Source organism: Trichosurus vulpecula, chromosome 2 (assembly GCF_011100635.1).
Source record: "Trichosurus vulpecula isolate mTriVul1 chromosome 2, mTriVul1.pri, whole genome shotgun sequence".
In the NCBI taxonomy this organism is placed as follows: Eukaryota; Metazoa; Chordata; class Mammalia; order Diprotodontia; family Phalangeridae; genus Trichosurus; species Trichosurus vulpecula.
The window spans coordinates 65429963-65453466 of NC_050574.1; the positions used below are offsets into that span (position 1 = coordinate 65429963).

Consider the following 23504-nt stretch of genomic DNA (forward strand, 5'->3'; position numbering starts at 1 on the left):
AGTTCCTAAAGTAGGCCCTGGATGCTCTTCCAGTCCCTTGCTCAGAGTAGGTCTGCTCCCGACCAGCACAGATCCGCAGACCCTCAGTGCAGGGCAGGCCCTCAATAGCCCAACTATTGCCTGAGCTGAGATCTCTACAGCTTCCCAGGGGAAGGGGACACCTCCCGCCTTACAGACCTCCAGAGACAGAGATCTCACTACCTCCCAGAGCAGCCCATTCCCTATGTGTTCAGCTCCCACTGTCAGATACTTCTTCCTTGCCTTGAGCAGAATTCAGCTCCCCGCCAACATCCTCCCCCCACACACCAGCATTGTTCCTGTTCTGCCCTCAATATTTACATCCCGGGATTCTGCTGCCTCTGCCATCTGTTTTCCTTCCATCCCTTGAGAGTCCAGGGCCACCTGGCATCCTGTTCTAGCCAGGGAAGAGAAGGCCCACCCTCCAGCTGGTTCTACCCCCACCAGGCCCACACCCATCCATCATGTCCCAGGGCCACAGAGGAGCAAACCGGTGATTAGGGAGTGTGATTACACACCCTTATGTTTTTCTCAAGAGAGCTCAAAGCACATTAGCTAATTTGTTTCCCCAGGCTCTACAGAAGGTAAAAAAATAAAACAGGTGGAGGGAGTAGGTTATCAGGTTCTCCTCACTTTAGGGTGGAGGGCTGGTGGGGGAGAGTAGGTTATCAGGTTCTCCTCACTTTAGGGTGGAGGGCTGGTGGGGGAGAGTAGGTTATTAGGTTCTCCTCACTTTAGGGTAGGGGGCTGGCAGGGACAGGAGTTTCAGCAACCCAGCTCCAAAATGAACCAGTTAGGATACAGGCAGTGGACAAGGCAAATGTCCTAACTGAGGAAGGAGGTTACAGAGCATGGAGCCCAGTATGGAGGTCCAGAATTATGGTAAGAAATTGTTGTACTTAATTCTATTTCCTGGCAGCAGAATTGCTTTGAATTCATTCACATTGGGAGAAAACATCCTTCTAGGTGAAGTATATCTGCCTCGTCATGGGCAGATGAGGCTCTCTGAGGAGGGAAGTATCTGGTTAAATTTAGACTGTGAATCACCTCCTTACCCCCAAACGCTCAAAAGCAGAGACCCCAATAGTGGAGGAGGAAACGTCCCATGGCTTTGATTCTCCATCCCTACTCCCAAGCGCCAGACACAGACCTTGCCCCTGGTCAGTGCTCAGCAAATGTTGGATTGTTGAAAGGAACAGTATGAAAAAGCCTAGGCATGGTGGGGAACCTGTGGCTTGTTCTGGGAAGTTTGGATCCACTCAAAGGGCTGCACTTGAGGGCCTAGGGGGCCGCATATGGCCTCGAGGCTGCAGGAACCCCACCCCTGGACCCTAGGGATTCTCTTGGAGAGGAGGGACTGGCAAATACAAGCCAGAATTGGACAGGAATTCCTGGTCTACAAGATGGACCCTCCTCTCCTCTTCCCAGTATTGTAAAGAATTCCCTTCTTTAAATTCTTCATAAAAATCAGCAATTTGATCGCTGACACAGATCCAGCAGGTACAACCATCTCCCCAAGTAACCTGCCTACCTCTTGTTTGTACCCAACTGTTTGCATGCTGTCTCCCCGTGAAACTGGGAGCTCCATGAGGCCAGAGACCGTTTGGGGTTTTTTGCCTTTCTTTGTTTTTCCGGCACTTAGCACCGTGCCCAGCACATATGGTAAGTGTTCACTAAGTGCTTATACGAGGATAGGCTGTTTCCCTCAGTAGAATGTAAACTCTCTGAGGCAAGAGGTTTTTTTTAATTTTTGTGCTTTATATCTCCAGTGCTTAGTGTATGCTGCTGTTTAGTAGCATCTGACTCTTAATGACCCCATTTAGGATTTTCTTGGCAAACATATTGGAATGTTGTGCCATTTCCTTCTCCAGCTCATTTGACAAATGAGAAAACTGAGGCAACTAGGATTAAGTGACTTGCCCAGGGTCACACAGCTCTAAGTCTCCGAGATGGGATTTGAACTCATGAAGAAGAGTCTTCCTGATCCAGTCCCAACACTATGCACTATGGCACCACCTAGTAGCCCTTGGTGACTAGTAGAACCTTGCAGGAGACTTTTGATGGCGCACAGGTAAGAGGGACGGAAGAGAGGGCAGGACGTGGGTGAGGGATTTAGTAGAACTGCCTAGATCTTGGAATCCCCTGACACTGCCCTTGAGAACACAGCATCACCTCTATGATGGCAAGGAGTCCAGGAAAGAGGGCATTTAAAATCCCGAGGAAGAGGAGCAGGTTGTAAGAGCAAGGACACCGAGACGAGCTAGGGCTTGAGAATCTTTAATGATTTCTGCCGCCCTATATCGGCCCCGAACAGGATGTTTCTGCACAGTTAGAGATATTCTGAAAAACCTTTTACATACGCTCAAGTATAAATATTCTGATGCCTGAAACATGAGACTAAGGGGGACCAAAAGAGGGGAATCCATTGTGCCCTGAGGAGCACGTGGAGAAATGTGGGAAAGGGACCCCTGGAGGCAGGGGTTGGAGGCCAGGGGCCAGAGCCTCCATCTCCACACCGAGAGCAGTGGAAGGGGAGTATCTGCAAAGTACCAAGCACAGTGCCTGGCACATAGTAGGTGCTTAATAAGTGCTTGTTGTCTTGACTACACAGCATGTAGGATAAGGGTAGTTGAGATTGGAGGTGTCCCTCCCTGTCCCTCCTGTGGTAGCTGGGGTGGGCATGGGAGAAGTTGGGGAAGGCAAGAGCTGCATCTTGTGAATGGAGCAGGGATGGATGTGGCAGCAAGGATCACCAGAGCAGCTTTATAATGCCTGAGCACCAAGATGCCAATCCTATTGAGAATGAAAACTGAGAACACATCTTATGGGGCCAATGGTCCTCAAGTGGTAGGAAGAAACTAGGGACCTTCCGGTGGGATGTCAGCTCTTGGAGAGGATGGGCTGTTTCATTTTTGTCTTTGCATGACAAATGCCCAGCACAGTGCCTGGCACATAGTAGGTATTTAATAAATGCTTGTTAAATGGAACTAAACTGAACTGAATTGAATTGAATTGAATTCCCTGGACATATCCACTATGGGTCCACTCTGGGCATGTCCTCTTCATCTTTGCAAGAATCCAGAGCAGTGTCAAAGGAATCCCTCCTTACAGGTATTCCAATGAGTCCCATCTTCTTCTCAGCCAGAAACTCAGTCCCCCACCATGTACATTTAACACTTAAATTAAGTTATATAGAATTGCTCAATAAACAGAAAATGGGAGGTCACCAGAGGGGTCCACAGAACTCATAGTCAAGTCCAGGTTGACCCAAAATATGGAAATATATTAAGCTCTGGATAATAAAAATGAATCTCAAACCTCCTTTGGACATACACAGATCCATCCACATATGTACACACGTGTGTGCTTGCGCGCATACACACACACACACACACACACACACACTCATTCACTCACACCTCTTTCCAGGGTTTTCTAGATGAAACGGCTGCCTAGGCTGGCGTACACCCCCCAAGAGCCCTGCCCCAAGCATCCCAGTCTCCCGGCCTCCATCATCTCCCCCAAGAGGAGGTTGCTAGTGAGGCTAGACTCTCAGCTGCAGAAAGATGGATGGAGGAGGTGGCTGAGCTGCTCTCAGGGACAGGTGGAGACTCCCCAGCATGGAACTGTATGTGAAGGAGGAAAACCAGGAGGAACACAAAGGAGAGATCAGGCCTTCTTCATAGGATCCTAGATCACATTGTTCTCCAGGGCAGCAAGCCTCTTGGTCACAGCTTCCAGTGAGTGTGATTAAGGAAGGACAACTGGGTCCAGCCACAGAGCTCTGGTAATGGAAGTGAGATCCTCCCCTCCCCCCTTCTCTATGCTCTCTCCATTGGCTTGCCCACTCTCATCTCCAGTGCCTTGATGCTTCCCCAGGCCACCCACACAACCCTCGATGTCATTGGTGTCAAAATCTTGTCTCTTCCCTAGTACTGCAGAACTCCTCCATTTTACAGATTTGGAAAATGAGGCCCAAGGAGGTTATGGGCACACAGAAATGCCCAACCTAAAGCCAATATTCCTCTGCAACTGCAGTGCTCCGATGGTTTCACCAGCTTGGAGCCCGCTCCCACACTAGCACACATAAGCATGCTTTCCTAGGGACACCAAGGAGGAAGCCCACCTCTCCCACACTATCATCCAAATGCCTCTTGCATGGAATCCAATTGAGGCAGGGATTGTTTCCTTTTTGTATACCTAACACACCTAGCATAGCTCCTTCAATCAATTAATCAATAAGCATTTATTAAGCATCTACTGTGGGGTCTGTGCTAGGTCCTTGGGATACAGAAATAAAAAATGAAATTGGCCATGCTCACAATGGGCCTATTATCTATGGGAGTAATAAAACAGACACACTGGGTCAGAGACAGGGGCTGGATCTATTACCTCAACAGCATAGCTTGCTCCCTCAGGAGAAAGCTCCCTCTACCAATGCACGTTGGCACTTTAGCGGCCATCTGCAGTCTTAGGGCATTTCTTAAAGCACAGGTCACCTGACCAGTATATGTCCCAGGGAGAATTTGAGCTCAGGTTTTCCTCACTTTCCTCACTCCTCACTCTCTCACAGAGAGAGAGAGACAGAGACAGACAAACAGACAGAGACAGAGAGAGAGAGAGACAGAGAGAAACAGGGAAAGACAGTGACAGAGAGAGGGAGACAGAGAAAGAGAAACAGAGAGAGAGATAGAGATAGAGAGACACATAAAGAGAGAGATAGAGACAGAGAGAGAAACAGAGACAGAGATAAAGACAGAGAAAGAGAGAGAGAGAGAGAGAGAGAGAGAGAGAGAGAGAGAGAGAGAGAGGAACAGAGACAGAGACAGTGACAGAGAGAGAGACAGAGAGAGAAACATAGAGAAAGACAGAGAGGAGAGAGATAGAAAGAAAAGAGAGACAGAGACAAAGAAAAAGAGACAGAGATAGAGAGAAAGAAGCAGAGACAGAGAGAGAGAGAATCAGAGAGGAGAGAGATAGAAAGAAAAGAAAGAGACATACAGAATAAATATAAGGTAATTTAATATAAAGTAATTAGGGGACACTATAAATTAGGGGATCAGGAAAAGCTTCCCGAAGAAGTAGGTTCTTGATAAATGCTTATTGAATTAAATTGGATTGAATTAATTTGAAGCCTGGTGCCCTCAGAGGCAGCCAAGAGAGTCTAATGAGAGGACCCAGCCCCAAGCCCTTGCTCCTTCTTCCTGAGCTGCCAGGTTCCTTCATCTCTGGGCCCACCCTGACCCTTTCTCACAGGCCCAACCCGCTCCCACCAGGAAAGGATATGTTTCTGTGTCAAGGCCTGGAGGAGCTCCTCCACCTTTGTCTGGAACTTCACGATGGACTCACAGGCACACGGGTCCTCCTCTGCATCAAATCCAAAACAAAAGGGAGATGAAACTACGAGCCAGCTGGTTTCCACCACCCCTCGCTTCTTCAGGCCCGACATCTAACCAGCAAAGCAGCCATGGCAGACCCTAGGAGTCTCTGTGAGAGCTAGGGCAGAGATCCCAGGAGTTTCTCTAAGAGCTGGGAGGATGCTGAGAGTGTTCCAGTGACTGCTGGGTTAGAGTAGTGGAAAGGTGTTGGAAATCTTTGGCAGAGATGGGGAAGACACTGGGAGTCACCAGTAGTTATGAGACAGAGCAGAGGGAGACGCTTGAAGACCTGAGTGTTAGAGAAGAGCAGAGGAGGATGTTGGGCATCCCTCTGAGTGAAAGAAAGTTCAAGAAATATGTCGTTGACCTTGATAGAGCCCTTTCCTGATTCTCTGGTCAAGTTAAATAGGTGATGCAGACAACTGGGGGCTGCCAATAATTCCTCCAGAAAAATCGAGGTTAAAGCAACATGGCAGAATGGAGGTAGACCAGAACCCCGCCTACTAACCAATGCTTTTCACCCATCCACACCTGTACAAGGCTAGACCATGCCAGGTGGACCCTATGATCCTAATCTCTTCTTTCCCAGACTCTCAAGCCTCAACCCCTGGCTGCCCAACTCTCTGCCAAGGCCTTTTGTTCCCCACTCTCCCAGCCTTGGGTTCTAAGGCCTGTTGCCTGACTTCCTGGGCTTTGGACATTACCTGCCCATGACCCACCCCATGATGGTACCTGCCAACCTTTCTATAAACTCTTGGCCTTGTCCCTGCCCACTTCCAGTTCTGTTTCCACTCTGATGACATGACATAACCCTCAGATCTGACATGACTCAGACTGAGGAGCCCCTCCGGCCCTCTCCAATGTCCAGGCCACCTCTCCCAGCCCTCCAACTCACCCACACAAATCTTCTCCTGAAGTTTCTTGCCAATCTGGTTGATGGTCTTGAAGTCAGCAGTGTAAAAATAATGTTCTGCCACGGGATCTGAAGCAATCTCCCTCAGTTCGTCCTCCACTGCGTTGCCAACACCCACAGCAAACATCTTAAACCCTGAGAGAAGCAAAGGGGTCATGCCTACTGAGGGCAGGGACAAAGCTCTGCTTGCCTGACCCTGTTGCCATGGAGCAAAAGAATTGCCCCTTCATTGAAGGTTCCCATGGTCCCAGGTACTGGGAGGAAAAAAGCCACCTGACTCACAGAGCTAAGCCAATGGGACGGCAGACAGGGTGCCATGGGGAGGGGTGGGGAGAAGGCAGCTGAATCATTGTCATGAAGTCTGGGACTCAGAGCCCTCCTTAAAGGTGAAGGGTCTGGTCCATCCATAGCGGGCTTAAGACGTAAGGACCAAGAAACCCAAAAGAACAGTAGAGGCATGCAAACGGGGACACAGACACCTGCTTAGCCTTGAAAAAGATTGGGAGAAGATGAAGAGTATGAACTAAAGAGGTAAAGCCTAAGGACCTTCCCTTCCCTTGTCTTGTCTTCTCTTCCCTTTCCTTCCCTCCCCTTCCCTTCACTTTCCTTTCTTTCCCTTTCCTTCCCCTTTCTCTATCCTTTCCCTTTCCCATCTTTTTCCTTCTTTCTTTTTCTTCCTCCCATCATCACTATGCAATCACATAAGAGTCTCCACAGCAGCAGCCCTCCTTTCCAGTGATTCCCTCCCTGTTCAGCTGTCTGTAGCACTCCTTCCCTCCAATGACCTGGATCCAAGGGCAGATGATTTGGGCCATTCCAAGCAAATGGCTGTTGGAAAGGCTGCTGCATTTCCATAATCCCCTTGTCTCAATGGGGTGACTGGGAAGAGGGAGAACACAAAAGAGCAAGAGTCAGTTGCCCAGGTTCCATCACACAGAAAAAGATGGTGTTGGCTCTGATCTCCTGGCCCTTCTGGGGTCTGCTTCTAGGTGATCTCAGCATATGCTTCATAGAAGGGAGCATTTTCCCTTTGAAACTGTCCAAGAGAGTTACCTGATCTGTGCGCAGTCATTTCACAGGAAGACAAAACATGCCCAACCTCCTCCAGTAAGCCATCCCAGATTACTCCAGTCTAAATCCCATTCCACTTACAGGAAGACAATAGCAGGGATAAGTGACATTTATAGACAGTTTTAACATCTACAGAGCATTTTATTTACATTATTTCACTTGATCATTTACCAACAATCTCCTCCTTCACTGATTCCTAGCTTCAACCCCTAGCACTTAGACCCTGGAGTGGCACATTTTGTACTTGATACATACAATATTGATGGGGTACTTGTGCATCCACTAGATGGAGCTATGTAGATGTCAGTGATCACCAGTGCCGGCTGTTAACCATGCATGCCTTGGCTTTTCAATAAGACCCAAGTTCCTTCTTCATGTCCCCCTCAGTACCTAGCACTGGACTGGACAGACATAAATGCTCACTGATTTGTGGGTTTGAAATCAGGTACCTTATCTTTCCTTTCCTTCACTCATTCTCCACCTTCCTATGTGAGATTGATAGAACTTCTAAGGACCTTCCACCTGGTGCTTCCTCTCTTCTGGAAACTAAACTCCCCTTCCTGAATCTAAGTCTATGATCACTCTCCTCTTCTTTTAGTCAAAGCAGTGTTAGGTGATGGGTAGGAAGGCTAATCTTGGATTCAGGAAGACCTAGGTTCAAATCCTGTCTTGGACAATTACTGGCTGTGTGACCATGAGCAAATTACTTAACCTCTCTTCACTTCTGTTTCCCTATCTATAAAATAAGCTTCCTAACACATGTAAAGCCTATCTGAAAAGGTAGATGATGATGTGATGTGAGACTTAAAAAAGATACTACATCAAAGCACAAAATGAGTGCCAGTCCATATCATTATTATCGTTACCACTGTCACCACCACCACCACCACCACCATCGTCATCATTATTATTACATGTTAGCCATATGACCTTGGACACTCCAACTGTCTCAGCCTCCATTTACTCTCCTGCAGTAAGGAGACAATAATACATGAACTATCTTCAAGGCACAAAGTTATTGCAAGGCTTAAATGAGATAATTGACTAAAGCACTAATTGAATGTGAAATATTATTTTTGTTAATAAATGACATCTGAGGTTCTTTCAGCTCAAAATCTTGTGACCTAAGAGTTTTGTTTCCATCACTGAACCCTTCTCTGATGAGTCGGGGTCAAGAAAGGGACCTCCAGGTTAGCACCATGAACATCAGATGTCACTTGGTCCCGAGCTGGAGATGGAAAAGGCACAGGAGATGAGGCACCATCCACACTAGTCTGTAAGGCATAGGATGAGAGCATTGGACTGGGTCATCTCTAAAGTCTCTTCCAGCTCTACTGCCATTCTTTGTCCTACAGCATACCCTGGAAATGTTTTGGGGTTTTTGTTCTTGTCAAAACCTATAATCTCAGGTGGCTTTCTTATCATTTGATTTTTTTTCCTGAAAGTTGAGTGCAGGGAGGGGATATTGGAATAACTGAGGTTCAGCTTATTTGGGTTCTGGTCATCAGATGTTTTTCTCATATGTGGTTCTGACTGAATGACTGACAAAGCTCCCATACCATACCTGGAATGAAACCAGTACTGGCAGCCCTACCCCCACCACCACAACCTCTCTCCCTCTCATCTTTGACTTCAGACGTACACATCCCTCAAAACTTCAGTAAGCCAGAATGGAGTCAACTCAAGTGGGTTGAGTGTATGGATTAGATAAGGGTGATGGCCTTTAGGGTGCTGGGACTATGGATGTCCAATTCCTGGGGATTGGGAGGGAGGGAGAGAGGGAGAAGGGAGAGAGACAGAAGGGTAGGGAAAGGAAGCAGTAGATTTTAGTAGAAAGAGTAATGACTTTAGAGTCAGAAGACCTGGGTTTAAATCTTAATTTTGCTACTTACTCCCTGTGTGACCTTGGGCAAATGTCTGAACACTCTGGGCTCCAGCTCCCTCAGCGCTGAAGTGAGGGAGGTGAGGTAGATTTTAGGGATCTGTAATCTAAAATCTAGGAGGATCTAAAATCTCTCCCTGCCCTAAATCTATGATCCTATGAAACAACTTCTAAGACAGACAAAGATAAGCAGCCCCCAAGAAGGGCAATAGGGTCCTACCAAGCTCCTTGGCTTTCTTGGCTGCATCATTGATGTAATCCTGGGACCGGCCATCAGTGAAGACGATGCCCACCTTCTGGGCACCAGGCCGTGCTCCACTGGAGATGGTGAAGGTGTTGTCAATGAGGTACTTGAGAGCTGCCCCAGTCATGGTGCCCTTCTCCATGTAGGACATCTTCTTGACTGCTGCCTTGATGTCCTTCTTGGTTTTATACCTGCCCAGGGGGAATTCCTGTCGAACTGAGCTAGAGTACTGTACCAAGCCCACTTGTGCCAGTTTGTCAGACACATCCAGCGAGTCCACAATCTGGTTAATGAACCTCTTCACCAGCTCAAAGTTCTCAGGGCGGACACTCTTGGACCCATCGATCAGGAAGACAAGGTCAGTGGCAGAGCCCCCACCACCTCCACTGCAGGCTGGAGGAAGGAGGGGGAAAATAAGAGAGAGGATATCAGAGAGTTTATGTGAGACCTTTATTGATTGACCACTTGGGGGACAGCTGGGCCCAAACTAGTCCTACAGCCAGCTTTCTGCAGGGTAGTTGTCTATATGGTAACGTGAAAAGTACTAGGAAGGTGTCCCTGCTCCCCAAATCTTTTTCCTTTATAAATGTCACACTGCCTGAAATTCTACCATTATTAAAGATTCACCCTATTGGGTTAAGCATGGCCCCCTTTAATCATCTTTCCAATTACCAATCCCTGGGGGAGCATTGATTTAGTCCATCACCACCTCCTTTCCCTGAGTGAATGAGAAAGGAGGAGTCAGGGAGAATACAAGGGAGCTGGTCAGGGAAGAATGGCTGAAAACAGAAGGAGGGTGGAGAGAGCATGACCCAGAACACCCACTTTCCTGAAGTCACTCTTTTGCTGCCAGCCTGGCCTGATCCCTCCTGGATGGATTTCTGGGACCATGATTGATGGGCTGAGTCAGTAGGGGCTCTTTCTTCCTCTCACTAAAGAATGACTGTTTGACTTCAGTTTTTAATGCCCAATGCCTTCTTAACAGAGCCCTCTGCTGTGTTAAGACACGTGGTTTGGGGTCAAATCGGTTTCATCTATAACAGTGGGGTGTTTGAATTAGTCCCAAAGGGCCCTTCTAGCTCAATGAGTCAATGAGTCCAACCTGGCAATTAGTTTCCAGAATGTGTGTCCATTTAGAAAATCTGAATAAGCCTGACACTCCCCAAGGCTTCTCCTCGCTTCTCCTTATTCCCAGCCCAGCCCTGGCCAGCTCTGAACCATCCCCTCTCCCAGCTCTCAACATAAAGCCCCATGGGCACTTTCATTGAGCCTAACAACAGCAGCAGCAACAGATTTACCAAGCACTTCCATGCGTTAACTCATTGGCTTCTCACAACAACCCTATGAGGGAGGAGCCGTTACTATCCTCATTTTACAGATGAAAAAAACTGAAACTGAAAAAGAGTTAAGGGATTTGGCTGGGGTCAACACAGCTAGTCAGGGTCGGAGGCATGATTTGAAATGAGGTCTTCCTGATTCCAAGGGCAACACTCCATCCTCTGTCCTACCCAGCTGTGAGAAACCATATCCCAACCATGGGCTTAAGATCTGGTGTCGTCTGCCTAGTTATCAGCACCTTTCCTCCTGTGTAGGGCCTGAAGAGGCAGAAAGAAGTCCAGCTCTCCTAACAACACCCTGTGACATCCCTCTACTTGGCACTTAGCCCTGTGTGATGAGCAGCTGGGGACAGAAAGATGCTGGTAATTAACTAGACCATAGAAGACCGCAGATGAGGAACCCACTTTGCAGGGAACACACCCTCAGCCTTAGCCCCAAAACTTCTGTCTGCATTGCATCCTGAGGCCAACTAGAAGATAGTCAGGAGTGTCCTTCTCAAGATGACCACCATACTCTTTCCGTAGACTGCTATAATGTGGGTACAGTGTAGACACCCCTTCTCCTAGACACATCAGCCCTGGCCTCCACCCAGGCCCCTCTGTCTCTCTCCCCACTTGGTGTCCCAATGTGTGACACCCCCCTCACTCTCCTTCTGCTCCAGGTACCAGGGGATGGGGATGTTGAGGAGAACTGACCACTGCAAGTTTTCCCATCACTGTTCAAGATGAAGCCATCCTGGCAGGAACAGGTGTAGGATCCTGGGGAGCTGTTGCAGATTTGCTGACAATCGTGATCTCCAGTGGCGCACAGATCAGACACCACTATAAGTGAAGGAGACAACAGACACTTATTGTGGGTTCTTGGTCACAGTGACGGCAGGGGTGATGGACTCTGAGCTTAACTATCTACCCCCCCCCTTTTCTCTCGAGGAGAAGGCATCCATTGTGTAATCCAAGACAATCACTTTTTCCTTATTTGTTTTCTTCATTCCTTTCTTCCTTCTCTCCTCCATTCCTTCCTTTTCATCTTTCTTTTTCTTTCTTCCTTTCCTCCTTTTCTTTACTCCCTCCTTTCCTTCTTTCTTTTCCTTTTTTTCTTCCTTCTTCCATTTCTTTATTTCTTCCCTCCCACCCTCCTTCCTTTTCTTTTTTATTTTTCCCCTCCTTCCTTTCTTCCCTCCTTCCTTCTCCCCTCCTTCCCTCGCTTTCTCCCTTCCTTTCTGTTTTTCTTGTTTTCTTTTTTCTTTCTTTCCCAGGCCTGAGAACATCCAGTGAGGAAGTTCCACTGCCAGTGCAGATTGGCACCTGCCCTCCAACTTCTAACCTCCTCCTAGCCAACTCCTCCTATTCCCTACTCCTCAAGGTGTGTGTTATCTAAAGATCTGACCTCAACCTTCTCCCCTTTTCCCTTTGTATTTCCTCCTTTGCCAATAACCACCTCCATTCACACAGCTCCCAGGTCTATGTCTCCATTCCTGGCTTTTCTTCTGAGCTCCAGCCCTACATTTCCTGCTGAAAGCATGTCCCACCAACACCTCAAATTCAACATGCAAAAATATGGACCGTATTATCTTCCCTCATCCCTTTATGACTTTTCTTTATCTATCAATGGCAACACCACTCAGCCATTCTCCCCTGTCTGTAGCCCAAGGACTACCTTTGATTCTTCCCTTTTCCCTGCCTCTCAGATCCACTCATTTACTACGTTCCATTGAGTTCTCCTTTGTAACGTCCATCCATCTCTTCTCCCCCTTTCTGCTCCCATTGCCACCCCCTAGGGAGGTGTCCCCAGGATGATTATAATGGCTTTCTAACAAAGCCCTCTACCTCCACTCTCTCCTATCCTTCCTGCCTCTACCAGGTTAATCTTCCTTAGGCAAACAGCAGCCAGCTCACTCCTCTGTTCAAAAATCCTTGGTGGCTCCACTGAGTCAAATTCAAACTCCTAACACCTGGAATTCAAGCCTTTCATGCTCTGGCATCAAACTATGTTAAGTGCCCCCCCAATACATTTATTAATGCCTAGAGCACCAAGCTATTTTTGAGTCTTACCTCATAAGACACCCCCCCATATTCTGTACACTATATTCCAGCTAAGCTGAGCTATGTCTTGCCTCACACACCCATGCCCAGCACTTCCCCATCTCCAGATCTTTGTTCATGCTGTTTCATATGCCTACAATGCTCTTCCTCCTCCTCTTCTTCTCTTGAATTCAAACCCAAAGGCTTGAATTAAGCCCTACTTAAATGCTACCTCCTCCAAAGAGCCTTCTTTGGTGCCTTCTGCCAGTAAGTCCTTCCCCCTCAAATCTTACACCATATTTTTCTTGGCACTCCTCTAATGTACTTATCATGGTCTGTTATGCCTTAGGGTTCTCTGTATTTGCAACTCATCCCCCTCCTGGACTCCATAAGAGCAAGGACCTGATTTTATCTAAACTCTGCATCTCTCCCAGCTCTGGACAAATTTCTGAGCACAGCAGACCTTTTGTAAACATTCATGGAATGGAATGAAATTCTCCTGAGCCTTCCAGCCCCACTGGAGCTTCAAAGAAAGCCCAAGGGAGCAGTAAAGGACACGGGCTTGACTTTCTACAGAGATTTCTCTTTCCTTACACTTATGAGGTGTTTTATACTTTTAAAAATTGCTTTGCTGTCTCTGTGAGGTTGGGGAGGGCAGGAATTGGCATCGCTGCTTCACAGAAGAGGAAGCTGAGACTCACAGATGGCAAACAATTTGCTTAAATTCACACAGCAGGAGCCATGCCTGGAATCCAGATCTCCCGAGGACCTTGTTAGTTTGGAGGTAGAGAAAATATTCAAAGATACTTCCTAGCAATGCAGGATCCAACATCATTCCCTGACATCCCCCACCAAAAGAAAAGAGGGGAATGATGCTAGAGCCCTGCAATCCCAGGGGTCAGAGCCTTTATAGAAGTCTTCCTGGAGCACTCTCTGCTCCTCCTCTCTGTTCCCTGCTCCTCCCCACTTGTTCTCTGCTCCTCCCCTCTGGCTTCTGCTCCTCCCCTCTTGTTCTCTGTTCCTCCCCTCTGTTCCTTGTTCCTCCCCTCCATTACCTGCTGTGTTGGTAATTAAGGTGAGACTTTTTTACTGTTTTGTCTTTTAGAAATGCTAAAGTAATCAAATGCCTTAGCTTAAGCCTTGCTAGGTGCAAAGCCCCAGGCCCACACCCTTTTGCTAACTAGGTACTAAACCCCAGGCCCACCCCTTTTTGCTGATTAAGTGTGAATCCTTTGGGCCCTGAACAGATTATAAAAACTCAAAGATTAGCATTTTGTCTGAGGTTCTTATTCGTGGAGGAGTGTTGATATGGAGACTCTGGGCAGCCATTGTTAAGAGTCTTGGGCTTGTAAACCCAGATGTTGATGCTTTCCTGGTAAATATGAATTGTGATCTGGTCTGTTTCTAATGTATGTTTATAATTTGTTTTTATTTGCTCTGAAGTTCAGGGTGCTGCCTTTTCCTCCTGAACTGAGTGAATGATATTTGTATGTTGGACTAAAGTAAGATTGTTAATTCCCTAACGTAACTTTCCTTAGTAAAGTAGATCAAAAGAACCTGTGCTGGCAGCAGCTTTTGTTGCTGGTCTTGTTGGGTCTTAAACCCCACAACAGCTGCCAACCAAATTGTTGTTACACCTGCTCCTCCCATCTGTTCTCTGCTCCTCCCCACTTGTTCTCTGCTCCTCCCCTCTTGTTCTCTGCTCCTCTCCTCTGCTCCCTGCTCCTCCCCTCTTGTTCCCTGCTCCTCCCCTCTTGTTCTCTGCTCCTCCCCTCTGCTCCCTGCTTCTCCCCTCTGTTCTCTGTTCCCCCCTCCACTCCCCTCTCTTTCCTTTCCTGTATATCATTCCTTCTCTCTTCCCTGCCCTTCCCCCAACTCCTCTTTGTTCCTTACTCATGCTTCTCTTTCCTTCTTCCCTATTTCCCCAACCGTTCCTTTCATTTGTTTCTTGCTCCTCCATAGCCCCCTTTATCCCTTATTCCTCCCGGCTGCTCCTCCCCTTCCCACCATTCTCATTATCTGTACTCTGCTGCTGCTTCTACTCCTTTCCTCTCTTCTGTTCCTTAATCCCCACCCATTTTCACCCTTTCCCCTGCTCCCCAACCATTCCTTTCATCTGCTTCTTCTTGCCTTCACACTCTCCTCTGCCCCATGCTTCCCACATGATTCCTCCTGTCCATTCCCAACTCCTCCCTCCACTCCATTCTCTGTACCTCCCTCCACTCTCCCCCATTCCCTGCTCTTCCCACCATTCCTCTTATCTGCACCCTGCTTCTCCTTCCACTTTATTCTCCAACCCTCTCCTCTCTCATCTGCTCCCTTTGCCCAGATGTCTCCTCCTCACCACAGAAGGCCTCCTGGAACTTCTTGGATAACTTCTCAATGACACTGTAACTCTCTACGTAGTCCACATGCTCCTCCAATGGCTCACTGGCAATCTGCCTCAGGGTGTGCTTGTCCACTCGACCCACCCCAATGGCAAAGAGCTCAATGCCACTCTCCTTCGCTCTGGCTGAGACATCCTTCACACCATCCTGAGGCCGACCGTCTGTCACCACGATGGCCACCTTTGAAGAAAGGGGAAATGAGGAAGAGCAATGAGATCTGACATTAGGAGCTTCTACCAATATACCTACCTGTATTCTCTGGGGAACCAAAGCTTACTGGGGCCCAATCCTGTGAAGAGAAGAAGAAGAAGGAAGAGGAAGAGGAGGAGGAGGAGAAGGAGAACAAGTACAAGAACAAGAAGAACAAGAAGAAGAAAAGAAGGAGGAGGAGGAAGAGACACCTAATAAATACTTATTGTTTACTATAACGCAATTAGACAGATGAGTATGGGTTACAACCTTCATCACCGGAAAGAATGTTCGTGTTGATGAGCCCACAGATTGATTAGAATATTAAAGTGTTAGTATAAGTTCACTGGAGAGTTACAAAACTAAGAACTGAGTATGGTCTAAAGGAGGTGGTCATTATCCACTGAGAGACCAGGAAAGACCTCCTGAAGGAGGAATTGAATTAAGGAGGCAAAGAATTGTCCAGTTTGACTGGAGCTTAGGATACATGGAGAGTTGTATGAGATAAAACTGGAATGGTAGACTGGTTCCAGAATATGAAAGACCTTGAATACCATGTCATAGAGTTTGAATTTCTCTAGACAATAGGGAGCCACTAAAGATTTTCAAAGAAGGGAGTGATGTGACAAAATCTGTGGGCAAGAAAAATTATTCTGTCTGTACTGTGAACAATGGATTAGAAAGAAGAAAAAGTAGAATAAGGAAGAACTATTGAGGCTACAGCAATAACTGAGGTGGATGGCAATGAGGATCTGAATTAGGATGAATGGTCGAAATAGAAAAGAGACAACTGCTGTGAAGGATATTCTAGATATGGGATTGATGGGACTTAGCTATTGAACATAAGAGGTAACAAAGAAGAAATAGTCAAGGGTAATAATAGCCTGTTGATAAGGAAGACAGGACAAAGGGGGGGGAGAGAGAGAGAGAGAGAGAGAGAGAGAGAGAGAGAGAGAGAGAGAGAGAGAGAGCAGAAGGAAAGGCAGGTTCAGGTGGAAAAAATAATGACCTTGGCTTTGGATATGTTGGGTTTGATGAGCTGGTGAAGCATACAATATTGGTTTCCTGTAGGCAGCTCAAGGTGTGGGTCTGGAGCTCAGAGAAGAGATCAGGACTAGAGACACAGTCCAGGAGTCTCCAGCCTGGCTAAGACCAGGTTTTGAATAGGTCCATGTGTCTTGTTAGAGGGAAGCTAGATTGTACAGTGGATAGAGTGCCAGGTCTGGAGTCAGGAAGACTCATCTCCTTGAGTTCAAATCTGGCCTCAGATATTTACCAGCTCTGTGACCCTGAGCAAGTCACTTAACTCTGTTTGCCTCACTTTGCTCATCTGTAAAATAAACTAGAGAAGGAAATGGAAACAACTCCAGCTCTTTGCCAAAAAAACCAAACCTAGATGGAGTCAAGAAGAGTCAGACATGACTGGAAAAATGACTTTACGACAAGAAAAACAAAGTGTGTCCTATCCCTGGACCTGTCAAGGCAGAAGCAGAGCATGATTCATTGGGTCTTTAGAGAGAAGAATGACATTTGTGAGTAGAGTTTCAGGCATCCATTGGAGACTGGTCCTGCTTTGGCTGTGGGAATTACATCAGCTCAATGTAGGGACAACTGGGCCAGTTCCTCGAAGGAGTCACCAAGTGAGTAATGGAGAATCTGTCCGCAGGTTTGACCCTATCCGTGGGTTGTAATCAAGGCCCCATGTGGCAGAGCAAACCCAAGCCATGCCACTCAAGCTGTGTTGGCTCTCCCTTATGAATTCTGTGTTACAGGCAAGTGGTCAGGGAGAAGACTAAAAGCCTGGGATGACCCAACCAAAAGATTTAGGATCATAGATTTTGAGATGGGAGGGACTTTAGAGGTCATCTAGTCCAACCTCCTCTCTGAGGTCCATCAGAGACAGGTGACTCACCTAAGGTCACACAGGCAGCAAAAGACAGAGCCAAGGGTCAAACTCCTGGCCCTGTGACTCCAAGCTCAGCAAGGGACAACTCTAACCACACAATCTGGAGGCACATCGGTGGTTTCCTCCATCTTGGCTAGTCCTTTTTGAATAGCCCGGGAGAAATTGCTGAAAAAGGCTTTCCCAAGACAGGTGTATTCTCAACTAGATCCTAACTGAGATTCCTGGAGGGACCCTTCAGGTGTGTGTTCCACCATGGTCTCTTGCCTGAGGCAGCCTATGCAGAAGGTGAATAAGTCAGAGCCTCTTCCCAGTGACATAGCGGGTGGTTCAGAAGGAAGTCTGTCCCAATCAATGGGATGACACAAGAGCTACCTTGGCCCAAGGTGAAAGGAGTCCCCAGGGACAAAGGGCCATTAGCAATTTGATGTGTACCAGGAGACCTGGAAGTCTATATCCCTTTTGGTCAAACAACGTGGTAGCCTGGTTTTGCTGATGGTAGGTGGAAAGTTGACTCCACTTGCTTCCAGGACCTTCTGTTCTTTCTTGTAGGACCTCTAAGCATCCTCAAATTAAGGCCAGCTTTTTGGCAGTCTAGCCTAATAATTGATAGAACCTAATGATCTTAGATCTTAGCTAGAATAGGAGTTCTTAATCTGTGGATCATAGACACACACACCCCCAAGGAAACCAGGAGTCTATTTCAGGGACTTTGTTAACTTAGATAAGAAAAAAATTTACATAATAATTTCCATTGACCCCTAACTGAAATGCAGCATTTCCTTTAATTATTTAAAACCATTTTTCTGAGAAGGGGCCCACAGGCTTCATCAAATTGCAAAGGAATTCATGGTATGAATTAGGTTAAGAGGCCCTTTTCTCTAGGCTTGGAAAGGCAACAAAAGATTCTCCAAGGTCTGGGCTAGAAGGGTTTGTTTCCGCTGCATTTGTTGGGATTTTTTAGAAATGAAGAGGATTTAGCCAGAGTCTCAGCAAGCCTTCTGGCCATCCCACTAGGTCCCTGTCCTGAGTACATATTTCCCATGACTGGACATACTGGCCAACAACGTGTCACAGTCATGTTCTCTAAAAGAAGGCCAGTATGCACAGGTCTTGGAATTAGGCGCCTGCGGCCTGCTCCTGGGCTGACATGGCAGAGATAGAGAGCTTAGGAGAAGGGCTATCCAGACACAGGTGGAGATGCAGAATTCAACCTGAGACTCAGCCTCCCTAGAGGGGGAATGTCATGCCTGCCATGCCAGGCAGACAAATGAATCTGAACACAGACGATCTGCACCTGCTTCTGGCAAATCAATTCTAATAGATCTGACTAAGGCCCAGGAAATATAGAGAGGGACCAGACCAAAGATTTCACTGGTATAGTGAACTTCCAGGTAGGAAAATTCTCTCTACCAATGTAGGTTAGTCTCTTCTCCGCAACTTATATGGTCTTAGAGACCTGGGTACAAAGAGGTTAAGTGACTTCCGAGGGTCACACAGTCAGGCAGGATTTGAACCCAGGTTTGCTCTCCTTTCTTCCACATTTCACAGCCTGATGTCTATAGAAAGACCTTAGCGGACAATTGCTCTGCTAGTGGCCCAAATCTGGGATTTGAGGACAGCACCTCTGCTCACTGATTGTGGTACAATGCAACACGATGATAGCAGGTCTAGGATTGATGGAGCTTTAAGGCAGCCTAACAATGCTCAATATTCTTCTGGCTAGAGTGGGAAATGATGGAGTGCTGCAGCCACCAGAGTGGTGGCTCCATGTCCCAAATGAGGCTTTGGCTGTGAGTTGCTCCTTCCTCCCTGGCACACAATTCCTGTCTCAAATGAGTAACAGAAGGAGAGAACACAGGATTTGAGTGTGGAAGAGAGATTGATTAGATTGTGGGGCAGGACCTCCTCTGCCTCAACTACCCTGCAGACATCCTGACCACAGACCAGGAGATCTGGGGCAAGATCTGGGTGGGCAGGGGAGGAAGGCTGCTGGATGAGGCATCCAGCTTCCCAGAATTCATAGGATTGTGAACTAGAAGGGACCTTGGAGATTAGGTTCAACCCCCTTATCATACAGATGATGAAACTAAGGAGTCAGTAAGGTTTGAATCTAAATCCTGCTTCAGAATCAGTCATGTGACCCTGAGCAATTCACTTAACCTTCATGTGCCTCAGTTTCTTCATCTGTAAAATTATATAATAATAGTATCAACTTTGCAGGGTTATTATAAGGATCAAATGAGATGATTTTTATAAAATGCCTGGCAAACCTTCTTAAATGCTAGCTGTCATCAGCATCAGCATCAGCATCATTGTCATCATTATTAGTTCATCACAAATGAACCCAGTCCAGTCTACCAAAAGCTGGTTCAATAGGAACATTCCATAAAGATCTGGCATATTCTCTCACAATTGGCTTTATCCTTTCTGCAACCAGATCATCTGAGAGTTACTAATTTGGGCTCTAAGGTGGCTGATGGGAAGGGAATATATTCTTCAACTCCTGGAGAAGCCCTTCCAAAGTTTCCAGTCAAGGGTTATTTTCAATAAGATGAGGATGGTGATCCTTCTGACAGCCTGCCCCATGATGAGGGACATGATAAAGGCCACCATGATATAAGGGGGATCACCAAGGGTGGAAATCTATGAATATCTTGTACTGAGCCAGGAACCTTTGGGTAGTTGCCACTCACCCAGCAAGAGTCTAGAGGATTCCAGGTAGTGTCAGGTAGGACCACTGACTCTAAGCCATACCTATGCCAAGAGAATGCTTCCTTCTGTGCTGTTGGTCCTCCAAATTATGGGGTAACTTGCCCCAGCTCCATAGTCTTTTCCATTGTGAGCTCATGGAGCCAGGCCCTACCTCATCTGACTGATAATGTGTGAGTACCTAGGCAAAGAAGGGGCACAACCCACCTGGAGGTAGGGAGGACAGAATCTTGGCTGGCTAAACCAGAGTCAGTCTGATTTGGTACAGTGTAGAAGAGGATCTCCCCTGGATCACTGCCTTGTCATGGCAGAGGAGCTTGTGTAGCTCAATGAAACTATAAGCTATGCCATGCAGAGTTACCCAAGACAGGCAGGTCAAGTGGACAGTTCTGACAAAAGGTGATCCACTGGAGAAAGAAATGGTGAACCACTCCAGTATCTACCAAGAAAACCTCATGAACAGTATTCAATGGTGCATAAGGTCACAAAGAGTCAGACACAACTGGACAACAGGTGGAATAGGTGATAATCAATCGATTGCCAAACATTTATTAAGCAACTGCTTGCCAAGTAAGCACTGGGGAAACAAAGAATGGCAAAAGACAGCCCCTGACCTCAAGGGGCTTACAGTCTAGAAGGGGGGACAATATGTAAATAATTAGGTACAGACAAGATGCATAATGAGTAAATGGAAGGTAACCTTAGAGGGTCGCCAGACTCTCCAGCTTCTGGGGGAGGAGGAGACCATAAAATGGCCTTCTGCAGAAGATGGCATTTAATCTGAGTCTTGGAAGAAGCTTAGGATTCTAAAAAGTGGAGAGGAGGAAGGAGAAAATTCCAGGCAAAATCTCTGACACAAGAGACAAAGTGTCGTGTATAAGGAAAAGTGGGTTGAATTGTAGAGTGTGTGGAGGGGAGGAAAGTATAAGAAGTCTGGAAGGATAGGCAGGGACCAGGTTGTGAAGAGCTTCAAATGGTAAATAAAATATCGTGCTATGTCCTGTCTAGAATATTGTCTTCCATTCTGAACACCAGTTTAGGAAGGACATTGAAAAACTGGAGTGTCCAAAGGAGGGAGAACCATGATGGTGGAGGACTTGAAGATGACATCGTATGAGAATTTGTTGAAGGAACTTAGAATGTTCAGTCTGAAAAAGAGAAGGCTTGGGACGGACATAATAGCTGTTTTCAAAATTCTGAAGGGCTATCATTCTGACAACAACTCTTTTTAGCAATCCATCTATCCATTCATTCCTAGGATTAAAGATCTAAATTTGGAAGGGACCTAAAAGGGCATCTAATCTAACCCTTTCATTTTTACAGATGAGGAAACTGAGGCCCAAGAAAGCTAATTGATCTGTGCAACAATGTTACACAGGTATTAAGAGTTATAGATGGAATTTAAAACCAGGTCCTCTGACTCCAGAGACTGTTCTTTCTACTATAAACGTCCTGCTCATTCATTCAGCAGAAATATATTGAGTATCTATTTTTAGATGCTAAGGGTAAAATAATACATAGGTCCCTCCCTTGTAGACCTAGCAGTTCTCTGGGGGACTAAGACAAGACAGATTACTATGATATACAATATTACATGATTGGTATATTAGAGAGGTGTAAAAATGTTTTGTAAGGTCTGAGGGGAAGGTCATTATGGAATCAGGAAAGGATTCCTGAAGGAAATGGCATTTGAGTGAGGCTTTGAAGGATAGGTAGAAATTCCACCAAGGAAAATGAGGAAAGAGGGCATTCTAAGCATAGGAAGAAGTATGAGCAAACGTATGGAGGTGGGAGAGTATATGTCTAGAAGTCGATCATGATGCAGTCTGGCCGGAGTGTAAGGTTCAAAGGGGGAAGTAACCCATAACAAGACTGCAAAGATAGGCTGACATCAGACGGCAAAGGGCCTTGGGTAGCAAGCAGAAGAGTTTGAGCTTTATTTCCAAGCTGGATGCCCACCAACTACCAACCAGTTGCCACCCACAGTGCAAGTAAACCAGCCTGCCTGAAGCAGCAAGGCACCCTCAGTGCCTTGGGGGGCATGTGTCAGGTGAGTTAAACTACTCCCACCCCTTCGAATAATACCTCCCCTGGAAATCCAACAGAAACAGTCCAGGAAGCTGAACCCGAGAACCCCAGCAATTACAGGACCCCCCAGACCTCTGAGCCTCCAGCTAAGCCCCTGCAGCTACCATCCCAGGAAACAATGTGATCTGGTGGTCTCCATCACTCAGCCCCCTCTTCTTCAGCAGCCACAGCAACCGAAAACCCAGAAATGAAAGTTCTCACCACAACAGTCCTCTGTGTATTCAGGTGGCTCAACATCAGAAATAGTTGGAGTTTTATCAGCGGAAATAACATTTTAAAATATGCATTGTCAACTACTTTATCACAGTAAGCTGTAACCTACGGACCACAGGGGCCTTTGCATCCCTCTGTCTTAGAGCTGAAATCTCCGATGTTTATCATCTCTCTCCATCCAAATGTGAGCTTCATGAAAGGGAGCTGTCTGACTTTTCTGTTTATATCCTTAGCACAATGTTTAGCACATAGTTAGCACTTAATAAATTTTTTCCTTCACTCATTCATTTACTTACTAAGCTATAGGGAACCACCAAAGATGTTTGAGCAAAAAAGGCCATAACCAGATCTGTGCAAAAGAAAGATCGTTCTGGCAGAAGTGTTAAGGGTAGATTGGAGTCAGGGAAGAATGCTGTCTTGAAGACCTTTCAGAAGGCTCCAGCAACAGTCCAGGAAGGTGACAATGAAGGCTCGGGAAAGAGTGGAAGCCGTGGAAAGAGAGAGGAGGGGGAGGGAAGCAAGAGGCACCCTGGAGGTTGCTTCAAGAGTACTTGGTAATTGATGGGATACAAGGTATGAAAGAAAAGGAAGAGTCACGTCCAACCTCAAGGTTGAGGTCAGAGGAGACAGGGGAATACTGGTGCCATACATAAAAATACAGAGTCAGAAGACAAAATAATTTAAGGGGGAAATAATAAGCTTGGTTCTGGCCACACTGAGTTGGAGGGCCCACAGGGATACCCAGGTGGAAATTTCTTGTGGAGAGCTAGAAATATAGTTCTGGAGTTCAGAAAAGAAGAGAGGACTCAAAGGGTGTATATGTCTCTGTCTGTGTGTCCATGTGTTTGTATGTGAGATAAAGAAACAGAGACATGGAGACAGAGTTGGGAAGGGAGAGACAGAGAGAGAGACAGACAGACACAGAGTAGAGAGACAGAGAGAGGAGATGGAAAGGAAAGGAGAAGAGAAGAGAGGAGAGGAGAGGAGAGGAGAGGAGAGGAAAGACAGAAAGAGATAACAGGGAGTTATGGCTTTAGAAGCTCAGAGATGAATGAGAATGTCCAAGAACAGACCCTTGAGAAATACCCATATCAGGAGTAGGGTGGGAGGAGGGAGGAGAGGTCTGACAAAAGATGAGAGCAAAGTG

The 23504-nt window shown here is 46.7% G+C and overlaps 1 protein-coding gene across 1 annotated transcript in view; it reads right to left on the bottom strand.

Annotated features, from left to right (window-relative positions):
• Window positions 1-3708: 3708 nt before the first annotated feature.
• Window positions 3709-23504, bottom strand: part of MATN1 (matrilin 1) — a 31655-nt gene continuing 11859 nt past the window's right edge. Inside the window, exons 3-8 of the mRNA XM_036747243.1 lie at window positions 15210-15432; window positions 11540-11665; window positions 9483-9899; window positions 6292-6444; window positions 5305-5385; window positions 3709-3758 (exon numbers count right to left, since the gene is read on the bottom strand). Of these exons, the coding sequence (XP_036603138.1) occupies window positions 3709-3758; window positions 5305-5385; window positions 6292-6444; window positions 9483-9899; window positions 11540-11665; window positions 15210-15432 (1050 nt within the window). The remainder of the gene's footprint in view (window positions 3759-5304; window positions 5386-6291; window positions 6445-9482; window positions 9900-11539; window positions 11666-15209; window positions 15433-23504) is intronic.